The sequence below is a fragment of the Periplaneta americana genome, chromosome 16, assembly GCF_040183065.1.
Source record: "Periplaneta americana isolate PAMFEO1 chromosome 16, P.americana_PAMFEO1_priV1, whole genome shotgun sequence".
Lineage (NCBI taxonomy): Eukaryota > Metazoa > Arthropoda > Insecta > Blattodea > Blattidae > Periplaneta > Periplaneta americana.
The window spans coordinates 189,709,964-189,722,483 of NC_091132.1; the positions used below are offsets into that span (position 1 = coordinate 189,709,964).

The 12,520-nt window shown below is 34.8% G+C and overlaps 1 protein-coding gene across 1 annotated transcript; it reads left to right on the forward strand.

The window, feature by feature from the left end:
* The first annotated feature begins 570 nt into the window (after positions 1-570).
* On the forward strand, positions 571-7,811 carry LOC138692269 (uncharacterized). Its single transcript, XM_069815429.1, has 3 exons — positions 571-701; positions 2,030-2,507; positions 6,287-7,811. Exons 1-3 carry the CDS (start codon positions 623-625, stop codon positions 6,390-6,392), a joined length of 663 nt encoding a protein of 220 aa, XP_069671530.1. The 5' UTR covers positions 571-622; the 3' UTR covers positions 6,393-7,811.
* The last annotated feature ends 4,709 nt before the right edge of the window (positions 7,812-12,520 follow it).

Sequence of the window (12,520 nt, forward strand, 5' to 3'; positions counted from 1 at the left end):
CGGTTAGAGATTACTGTGGTTAATCTCCTATTTAAGTCGTAACCAAGGTCGATCCACTGTAAAAATGCTTAACCACGGGTTAGGTGACAATTTTAACCGGTGGTTACACTAACCGATGTTGATGCACGTGGGCATTAGAAAAAAAAAATTAACTGTTCAAGAGGTCGGTTTCATTTTTACCTAGTGTACACACACCACTGACTGCTCTTCAAGGTCTGTAATTATATTACTCCGATATTATCTGCATTTTTTGTTTCTACGTACATAGACTTTTTGTTTAGAAACGGAAGCACACACAAACTGAATTTTCATGTCGTCACGGCCAGCCTCGTAATTAAGGTCAGTCTACGTCATTTTCTTTTAACGAAATAGTAAGATAATTCATTCATTAACAGTTCCATTCTTCTTTCATATATCCCACACTCCAGTAGCTCGGACATAAGACTTTTATGTTATAACCTTGGTACTTCCTATTTACCCACGTATTTAATGTCTAACATTTGCAATTCCGGAAATAATTTAGATATTTTTACAGAATCGCCTTATAGATTCGTATCTTAGCGGTACTGTGTATATATAGAGCCAGGTCCCAGATTGTTTCATCAGTGAGGAAAAGGCAACCATGGCTTCTAACAACATAGTATGGTTCATCTTTCTACCTCTTGTAGCTTGCTACCCACCTTATAAAGCTCCGGTACCAGGTGAGAATATCAATATATCACGCCAGTATTGCATGTAGAATAGCTCTCTTTGAAAATAGCTTCTGAAGTATCAATAGAATACAGCATAAAATAAAAGTGTGAGTGAAAACCGTGTTAAGTCGCTGAACACTAATTTAAATGTGTTAGTAAAATAAAACAAAATCGTCTATTTTTTCTAATTGTTACTTTTCTTTGAGTGCAAACACTGATCTCAGTTTTTTTTTTTTTTTCTTGCGTATACTGCTTCCTTAGAATTCTCCAAACTATGTTATGACTCCTAAATTTTCTTAAACATCGAAAAGGCTTCCACCGTTTTCATAATAAGATTGGACAAACTGTATCTTAACATTTAATGATAAACCCATGGCTTGGAACTAGTGCCGTTACAACGTGATTTTTTTTTTTTTGGAGTGGGGAGGGTAAGAATTTTGTCTTGTGCAATTTTCATAAGTCTTAACATAACTGTGATGATGAAGTAACTATACTATACTACAGTATTTAGTACCTTTTAGAACTGTTTTCTTTCGCCACAATGACAAATAGTCCAAAAGCCAATAGGCTATCAGATCAAAATTTTGAACACAGCTTGTGGTATTGTATGTGTTTTGTTTTTCAAATAATTTTGGTTAAGGGCGCAATAGCCATAGTAGCTGACGCGTCCTTTTTAAACTAACATTAAACATTAACTAAAAATTTTCTAAACTCCAAAGAACTTTCATACCATGGCATGATTGTGACTATATAAGTATTTAAATATTCATTAATATGTCACATCAACGGACGTATATACGTCATCCAACATCGTAAGATGAAGTTTACATTTCCAAAGAAGTCTTTCTCGTGTCGAAATTTATGAAACCGTAGTTAATTCATACAGGTATTGTACAATTTATTGAAGTAACTGAATTCACATGAAACAGGCAATCTTACAGGCATTCGTTTTCAAGGTCGTGTATAGACACATGTATCGTAAACCGTAATTTACTTGGAGTGGTTCATTTGGGCAGTATATGCAGACGCTCGCACGGTGTGGACACCTGTCAATGCGAGTGTGTGTGAGATAGAAGCTTATTTACGAAAAGCGTTCCGAAATACCAACACAGTCTGATTTATTCTCTGTACTTAGCATATTCAGAAAGTTGCAAGCATTGAGGAACTTTTGTTGACTATCTACTTTGTCCGCCACAAATGTGGAACGACAAGAACGATCATCGACCTCTAACACGAAGCCGTTCATCTGGTGGACCTTGCAGCACCGATCCCTTCAGGGCAATAAAGTCGTTAAGACATTGCGACCTGTCACTCTAAGTGAAGTGAACCACTTTCAGATGTTGATCACCTTCACCACCAAGCCGACGACTACGCTCACCGATACTCCGAGAAACGGCCTGACGTCATCGTGGTGGTGAGAGAGAAGCCGGAAGACATCCACGACCCGTACTTAAAGTCTCCCCACTCCAGCATTGCCAAGGGCGAGGACGTCCATCACGGCCAGTATGCCAGGATTCCCTACTCCGACGGTGCCAGGGTCGAGGATCTCGTCCACCACGACCCTTACGCGAAGAGGCCCTACTCCGACGGTGCCAGGGTCGAGGATCTCGTCCACCACGACCCTTATGCGAAGCGTCCCTACTCCGTGCAGGGCCAGGAGCAGTACAAGCCCCACGGGCCCGTGTACGTTGCCAAGGGGGACCTGAGCAGCAAGGAGAGGACGATACTGGACCACGTGCTCGGAAGCGACTATGTGAAGGGCAAGGACGTGCACGACGGCCCCAAGGGATACTACGGACCTCACGATGTGGGGAGGTAATGATATGCGTGACTACGGGGTCTAGTAAATGGACTGAACTTAATGACTCCTGCACCAGTTTGAAGTGAAGTGGACCGACTAGATTACCTGACTGACCGAAATAAATGTAATGAATAGATAAGCTCTCGTGGCTGGTTGAGCTATTAGATTCACTCAACAAAATCAATGACTTGAAATAGATTGATTCTCTTAAGGGCATATGTACGTGAACGACCAAAAATATTATCAGAAAATGCAGGCTCTAAATTTCTAAAATTTTTATAAGAAAATGAACTCATAATTTGAAAAAATTACAAGGTACCACAACAAGTCTTATCAGAACTTAAATATTTTATAAAAGCACGGTATGAAAAAGATTACTAATAATATTTTTCAAACCAATTCTATCAAAGTATGAAAAAAAAAAGAAAAAAAATCTGCAGTTACATCATTTGGTAACCATAACATTGTTATCTCTCTGACATCTTAATATTTTTCCTGCATGTAATTAACACTTATTTCTGAAAAATAGACTATTCTCAGACATGTAGAGTTGTTTATTTTAATACAATTAATTTTTTATTTGTCCTATATAAAATATATTAAAATTTAAATAATGTTTTGTGACCTGATTTTTCTATTTTCGAAGAAATGGGCATTACTGTAATCTACCTTTTGCTTAAATGGATGTTAAATCAGTGTACAAAATTTCAGAATTCAATCTTAATGGTTGTGGAGTTATGAAATAATATGCGTGAAAATTTTCAAATTTTGGAAAATTTAATTTAAAGTAAAAAGTGAATTCTAAAAAATATTATTAGTAACCTTTTTTTTTTATACTTTTATCAAAGATTTAAGTTCTAATAAGTCTTGTTGTGGTACCTTGTAATTTTTGTCCAATTGTGAGTTCATTTTCTTATAAGATTTTAAAAATTTAGAGCCTGCATTTTCTGATAATATTTGTAGTCGTTCACGTAAATATACCCATAATGGACTGGATTAGTGAATTGACTCAATAAACTGAATAACTTAAATAGATCGACAAAGTTAGTAGGCTAGATGAAATGATTGACTCAACAAACTGAATGTCTTGAATAGGCTGACTTATTTGGCTGGCTGGGCTAATTAATTGATTCGACATACTGAATTATTCGAATAGACTGACTCACTTCGCTGGCTAAGCTACTTGATTCACTGAACAAACTAAATGATTTGAATTGATTAACTTAACAGACTGAATGATTGGAATAAATCAACTCAGTACATTGTACAATTAAAATAGATTAACTCACTTCGATAACTGGACTTAATTGACTCAATAAACCGAATGATTTGAATAGATTGATTTACTTCGGTAGGTAAGCTACTTGATTGACTGAGTAAATAAATGATTTGAGTAGATTGACTCAACAAACTGAATGATTAGAATTAGATTAAATTAACTCACTTCGATAGCTGGACTTAATTGACTCAATAACCCAAATGATTTGAATAGATCGACTCACTTCGCTGGCTAAGCTAATTGATTCATTGAACAAACTAAATGATTTGAATAATTGATTAACTTAACAGACTGAATGATTGGAATAAATCAACTCAGTACATTGTAGCCTACAATTAAAATAGATTAATTCACTTCGATAACTGGACTTAATTGACTCGATAAACCGAATGATTTGAATAGACTGACTCACTTCGGTAGGTAAGCTACTTGATTGACTGAGTAAAGTAAATGATTTGAGTAGATTGACTCAACACACTGAATGACTAGAATTAGATTAAATTAACTCACTTCGATAGCTGGACTTAATTGACTCAATAACCCAAACGATTTGAATAGATTGACTCACTTTGCTGGCTGGGCTAATTGATTCACTGAACAAACTAAATGATTTGAATTGATTAACTTGAACTGAATGATTAGAATAAGTTGATTCAAAACACTGAACGATTAGAATATATTAACTCACTTCGATAATTGGACTTAATTGACTCAATAAACCGAATGATTTGAATAGATTGACTTACTTTGGCAGCTAGGCTAATTGATTCACTGAATAAACTAAATGATGTGAGTAGACTGACTCAACAAACTGAATGATTAGAATAGATTGACTCAACTCAATGAATGATCAGAATAAATTAATGATTTGAATAGATTGATACATTTCGGTAGCTAGGCTAATTGATTGACTGAATAAAGTAAATGATTTGAATAGACTGACTCAACAAACTGAATGTTTAGAATAGATTGACTCAACTCAATGAATGATCAGAATAAATGAATGATTTGAATAGATTGATTCACTTCGGTAGCTAGGCTAATTGATTGACTGAATAAAGCAAATAATTAGAATAGACTGACTCAACTGAATGAATGAACAGAATAAATTAACTTGCTTCGATAACTGGACTTAATTGACTCAATAAACGTATGATTTGAATAGATTGATTCACTTTGATAGCTAGGCTAATTGATTGACTGAATAAAGTAAATTATTTGAGTAGACTGACTCAACAAACTGAATGATTAGAATAGACTGACTCAACTCAATGAATGATCAGAATAAATTAACTTGCTTCGATAACAGGACTTAATTGATTCAATAAACCGAATGATTTGAATAGATTGATTCACTGAACAAACTAAATGACTTGAGTAGACTGACTCAACAAACTGAATGATAAAATAGATTGATTCAACTCAATGAATGATCAGAATAAATTAACTCACTTCGATAACAGGACTTAATTGACTTAATAAACCGAATGATTTGAATAGATTGATTCACTGAACAAACTAAATGACTTGAGTAGACTGACTCAACAAACTGAATGATAAAATAGATTGACTCAACTCAATGAATGATCAGAATAAATTAACTTGCTTCGATAACAGGACTTAATTGACTTAATAAACCGAATGATTTGAATATATTGATTCACTTCGGTAGCTAGACTAATTGATTGACTGAATAAAGTAAATGATTGGAGTAGATTGACTCAACCCAATGAATGATCAGAATAAATTAACTCGCTTCGATAGCTGGGCTTAATATTGACTCAATAAAACGTATGAAATGAATATATTGACTCACTTCAATGTCTGGGCTAATTGACTGACTGAATAAATTAAATGATTTAAATAGATTGACTCATTTCGCACGCTGGGCTGTTTTATTGACTAAAGAAAGTGAAAGGTTTGAATAGATTAATTCAGTTGGCTACCTGGTTTTAATTGATTGATAAGACAAACTAAATGATTTGAATAGATTGACTCATTTCGCTCGCTTAACTGTTTTATTGACTGAAAAAACTGAAAAGTTTGACTTGGCTACCTGGTTTTAATTGATTGATAGAACAAACTGAATCATTTCAATAGTTTGACTCCAAAAGAGGAACTTAACACATTTCCTGCAAAAGTTTGCACAGAAACATATCTTAATCCCACATTTCATAATTTTAGGAAAGTGCATTTTCTTCTAGGCGACTCATACATTTACATGAACTTTTTTTTAAGTCCTTTCCCAATAGATTTCAAACGTATTACTTAAAATACTGCACAGACTTACTCAAGGACAATGGTACAATTTAATGATGAGGAGCAAGAGTTAACAAGAAAGAAAACAAACGCAAACTCAAGTGCATACAGGAAAAAAGGTTCGTTGATTCTTTTCTATCATGAATCTCTTAACCATCTGGAATTACGCACTGTCACTGAGATCTTGATGAAGTTGCATTGTATAAATGAGAATAATTTAAATGTAAGACTCATTCGTTTCTTGCACTTTTTCAGCTATGGTTTTGGGGGCTTCGACGATGACGATGATGATGATGACGATGACGATGATTTTGGTAGTTATCCATATCCATTTGATGTTGATGATTATAGAAGAAGATGAAGATGCACCACTAAGAATTATTTTTAACGAAAACTTGTTGAGAATGCTTACAAATACTCTTGAAGAAGACTGATTTGAAACAATTAAGATAAAATACGAAATTATTTTACAAAAACACACTGGTCACAAGTCATAACGTGCTTAGAAGTTCTAAAATAACTTTATTTACCGCCATAACAAAAAGTGTAGGCTTTCTAAACAGTAAAATATCGAGAAATAAAGTTACTTTATCGCACGCTTCAGGGCCTGCTGTATTGTATAACATTAATAGTACTGGTATTCTGTTTATATAGAGACAATTTTTTTTGTTACGGCGTTAAATAAGATTATGTACGCAACGTGTGTAACTTGGGTAGCATGGACTTTTTTTCTTTGCATTCGTGTAATTTCCGAATCTTTCCACTCGCGCAAAAAAGTTCCACTTTGCACACTAGTTGCATAAATAACTATTTTTTTGGTATATACCATAAAAAGTAGGGGTTTCTTAAGAAATATTCAGCTTGAAAATAGGCTTTTCCTGAACACAGTGAAATATAAAGTGATCGTACTTTACTGCTCATTTCATGGCAAACTGTATTATATAACATTAATGCTGATAGAATTTCGTTTCCATTGTGACAAGGTAAGATCGTGTACGTAACTTAAGTGAAGCTTGGATTTTTTTGTAATGTTGTAATTTCAGCAATTGCCTACGCTCTGTACTCAGATTCTATCCCCTCGCACAAAAATATTCCACTTTACACACAAGTTACATAGATAACTATTCCAATTCACACTCTATTTTAAAACTTAGATGAATATAAATCTTTAAATTTTCGCTTTTATAAACTCTGAAAGTCTTACATCACTAATGAAAACAGTGACAGAAGGACAAAGGCTGTTCAAAATTTGCTAAGTTTTTTCAATGAAAATGTGACCTCTGTGTGAGACAAATGGGCAATAGCCTTCGAACTCACGTAAAGTCTTATCCACTGACAGAAATCCCTCGCAAAGACGCGGTTACGTTCATTCTTATAATTTTTGTTATCCCAACATTGCTCTGAATCTAAGTCATAAAAGCCGCACGGTCCGATGTCAACCGATGTCCTTAACCATAACCAGCCATTAAAAATAAACTAGGGACAATTATAAGGAATATATGGAGAAAATAATTGACAAACACTAAGAAATATTTTAACAATCAAATTATAATTTATGTAGTTACTTATAGTAGTATTCTTTCGGAAATTTAGAAACATTATTTCATACACATTGTCTTGAAGTAAACTACTATAGATGTAAATTCCAAACTTGTGACCAGTGTCATAAATTATGTTATGGATAACACTAAAGAACATCATTATACTTACTTGTCGTTTAAGAAATAAACCGAATATTGTTGTATTTATTTTAAAATAAAGAAAATGAAGAAAAAAATAATGGATTTATTTCGTTTTAGGGCCTTACCAAGAATCCAGATTTTTATGCACTAAAAGTTAAGAATGATGCAGAGTGTAGTTGAGTGGATGTGGTGTCGGTTAAGAATGTTTTTGAACTTGATTCACACGACTCCGAAATATAGAAAAAGAGAACTTAGTCACAAGGTCTAGATATTGGATCTTGTAAACCACACGCTCATTTATGAGTGACAGTCAGGAGGATGGTACTGAAGGAAAATACCGAACGACAAGAATGACGTAAAAAGAGTGGGTCACGGCTTTTGTATTTATAAACTATGCCGAGTAGCAACATTAACTTTTACTTACTTACTTGCTGGCTTTTAAGGAACCCGGAGGTTCATTGCCGCCCTCACATAAGCCTGCCATTTGTCCCTATCCTGAGCAAGATTAATCCATTCTCTATCATATCCCACCTCCCTCAAATCCATTTTAATATTATCTTCCCATCTACGTCTCAGCCTCCCTAAAGGTCTGTTTCCCTCCGGCCTCCCAACTAACACTCTATCCATTTCTGGATTCGCCCATACGTGCTACATGCCCTGCCCATTTCAAACGTCTGGATTTAATGTTCCTAATTATGTCAGGTGAAGAATACAATGCGTGCAGTTCTGTGTTGTGTAACTTTCTCCATTCTCCTGTAACTTCATCCCCCTTAGCCCCAAATATTTTCCTAAGCACCTTATTCTCAAACACCCTTAACCTATGTTCTTCTCTCAAAGTGAGAGACCAAGTTTCACAACCATAAAGAACAACCGGTAATATAACTGTTTTTATAAATTCTAACTTTCAGATTTTTTGACAAGAGACTGGATGATAAAAGTTTCTCAACCGAATAATAACACGCATTTCCCATATTTAATCTGTGTTTAATTTCCTCCCGAGTATCATTTATATTTGTTACTGTTACTCCAAGATTTTTTAACTTCTCCACCTCTTCAAAAGATAAATTTCCAATTTTTATATTTTCATTTCGTACAATATTCTCGTCACGAGACATAATCATATACTTTGTCTTTTCGGGATTTACTTCCAAACCTATCTCTTTACTTGCTTGCAGCAAAATTCCCGTGTTTTTCCTAATCGTTTGTAGATTTTCTCGTAACATATTAACTTTTAGTAAACATAAATCCAGGCGACACATGGCTTTCTCCTACGTGGCGAGCCTCAGACAGAATATGATATATGCCATGTACCACTAACGGTCGAACACATTTTATTGCATTGCAGGAAATATGACCGTGTCCGTCGACAGTATGAAATTCGGCCGACTCTACGTGGCGCTCTTGGAAATGATTTTAATTGTGCAAATACAGTTCTGAGATTTTTATCGAACGATAGGATGGTTTGGTTTTTTATTCACCCCTTTTATATATATCCTCCGGACTCTTTACATCCGGAGGTTACATTTCTTGTGTTATATATATTTTTAACATACCTGGCATTTTGGACATTTACATCCTGATATTTTATAAAATTTTATTGTTTTAAAATGCGCCAGATAATCTCTGGTGGTATTTGTTGTATTATTTTGTTTTTTTTTTGTTTTTGTTTTTTTTTTTTCAATAAAACTTAGCGTCTGAGAAATGCTCACTTTTATAATTTTTCAAGTATCACTTGTGGATACTGCATTTGTGTACCTAGTTTTTACTGTGACAATGTGTTTTAGTTTCGTGTTAGCATTCAGCCTCTTGTATCGTTTATGTTTTTGTTTCTGAAGAATTTTAGATAAGGGCGCAAATAGCCACAGTGTCTGACGAGCTCTTTATAAACCCCACTAACTAAATCCGGACTTTGATAACTTCCTACAAATATGCTGGTCGTTATGGGTTCTGTCAAGTTGGTGACCGGGGGATGCAATGGTGGCTATCGTGCTTTTATTTTCGCACATTTATCGACTTATTACCACTCAGCCCTCTTTCTTCTCGCTTCATTTTCATCGCTATATTTCTCTCTGCATGATTGAGGACTTCGTGGCAGTCTACCATCTTTTATTGTGAAGTTTATGGTAGAGCGCTATTTCCGAGTACGAGTAGACACCTAACTTTCTAACGAAAATCTTCAAGAAAACGGCGTTCCGCAGGGGTCTGTATTAAGCGCTATTCTATTCCGCATTGCGAATAATGGTATTGCCCACTGTGTGCATAACTGTGTGGATAACTGTTGTACAGTTACCCTTAAAAAGAATGAGACGATTCTTGGTTGTCGGAAGTTAAAGTTCTACAGCGTGGTTCACTCGATATCGACGTATAACGATAAGTACCATGACAAATAGAACAAGAATTTGTTACAAGGACAAGGACCAGAATAAGGATCACGAAGAAGACAGCCATTTAAGGCTACGATTTCACAACATAGCTCGGGTAACAAAATATCATTGCTTCTCTGTACCGAATGGCAAATGCCTGCTATCGGATCTACATTCTGGACTGCGGCTGTCACTGTCTTGTCTCGGTAGCTCATATAGTAGCGTGTCGGTTCCACCGTGTAACCGAAGCGTTTCGTGTTCGATCCCAGGTAGAACTCTTTTTTTTATTCAGGTGTAATTAATTTGTTCAGAGTTCCTCGACTGTATAATTTGTCGAAAAATATGGAATAATTTATGCCCAAGTTTTTGGTCTACAAGTGGGCTGAACCTCGTCAAAAAATAAATAAATCTTACTTGGAAGTTAAAAGTATTCTTCCTGAAACAAAAATCATAAAAAAAAACAAAAAAAGACCCGTTGACTTAAAATCTTGTCCACATACCATCATACATTTCTCCAATCGAAATCCACTCGATTGGTAACGAAGGCAAGATGGTTGACAGCTTGTGCTTCCCCCAATATTTCCATTTGCGCAGCCCTCCGGCTCCTAATACCGCGGTTCCTCAACCTGCTGATCACAGTCTATGAAGAACCGGGAAAGTTAGATGCTGCTCTTATTTCGTTAGCAGTCCGAAAGGGGTCCGTCGAACTGTCTCGAATAAGAGCGCATCCTCTTCCAATGAAGACATCCGCGGACGCCCAGGAATAGGGCGATTTTCGACCTCCCCTGAATTTTGTAACGATGAACCCCTTCGCGGCTGTACTTCCAGGAACACTGACCAAACGGCCAGCAGATCTAGCCCCATATCCAGCCTCAACTAGAGCTATAACTCGATGTCTCATGTCACGTCGGTTCGCATTACGATGAGAAATGAGGGATGACGATAATACTTTAGTGTAGACAATGACTATTTAGCGTGATATAGAATTATTGAAATAAGGGGCATCTTGCACAGTAAGAGTTAATAAATCAACCGTAAATTAAATATTTAAATAACAGGATATAACTGAAGTCCAATTATTGTTGCGAAACTAATCAAATTAAATCTAATTACATTAAGTAAACAAATCCCAAGTTATGACACCACATTGCTACAGCTAAATTCTAGGTTATTAATATAAGCATTGAATAGGTCCGTGCTTATGCGTTGGACGACAAAACCAAACATCGAAAGTTCGAATCTTGCAGCGGAATGTAACTTCTTGCTTTTTATAATGTAAATCAGACTTCTAACTACAATCATTCATATTTCTTACATTATTTATTAATATTTATAGCCAACATTGAATTTGTAAAGAAAAGACTTTAGAAATCTGATATGGAATGTGATCTGTAGTGACATAAACATAGATTATCTCTCGGAACTTTTCCGTAAAAGTAAATTAAATTCACTCCTTCAAACTGGAAACTTTAGTCGTAGAGTCATTTTCCCACCTATATACAAGCTGAAGTAGCATAGCCATTGATAAAAGTTTTGTACACAGAATTAGACTGACAGAACCTATTCGACAGAACCTATAATCAATGGCTTGTCTGAACATGATAAACAAATCCTAAGTGTTTCCAATGTCACTGAACAATTTCAAAATATTAATTTAAAAACTAAAAAAGGGTCGTAAATGCTGTATCTAGTGACTATTTACATTTATGTCTACAAAATGAATCTTGGAACAACGTATATGATACTGGTACTACTGATATTAAGAGTAAATGTATTGTATTTTTCACTTTAATTTCAGAATCACTTTAGTGGATGTTCTCCACTCAATGTTGTGAAAAAATCCAAAAGTAAAAACATGTAGATAACGCAGGGACTTAAAAATCTCGTGTATTAAAAAGAAGAATCTATATGTATTGAGTTGCAATGTAATGATCCTCATGTTCTTAAATACTATAAGTACGGTGTAATTTATCAAAAATTATGAAAGAGGGAAATACTCGTAGAATACATTTGAATAGAAAAGTACAACATTCAGATAATGCAATTAAAGCTATTCGGAATATTATTAAAATTAAACTTGTAGATATTCTAAGAAAGAAAATATTTTTTCATTAAAACCAGTGATTATAAACTAGAGGATCCCAAATCTACTGCAAATTATTTTAATGTCTTATAGTATATAGTACAGAAATATTATTGACAACTTAAACATTCAGGATATTGCAAAAGATACTGCAATTGGTTACTTAACAGATGCATTTAATAATTAGTATTAATATATGTAATTAGTCAATAACGGCAACAGTGCTTTTTCATTCAATCATAACATGAATAAAATTGAATGCACATTAAATTAAACACTATTGCAAACACGTAGATAAAATAGTTAAAATCAACTGAAGGGATGAGAATGAAATAATCCAAAGCCACACTTTTAACAAAAA

Coding starts and splice junctions, on each gene's coding strand:
- LOC138692269 (XM_069815429.1), top strand. CDS start 623: ATGGCTTCTAACAACATAGTATGGTTCATCTTTCTACCTCTTGTAGCT. Junction 702..2,029: donor TTATAAAGCTCCGGTACCAG/GTGAGAATATCA, acceptor AACCACTTTCAG/ATGTTGATCACCTTCACCAC. Junction 2,508..6,286: donor GGACCTCACGATGTGGGGAG/GTAATGATATGC, acceptor GCACTTTTTCAG/CTATGGTTTTGGGGGCTTCG.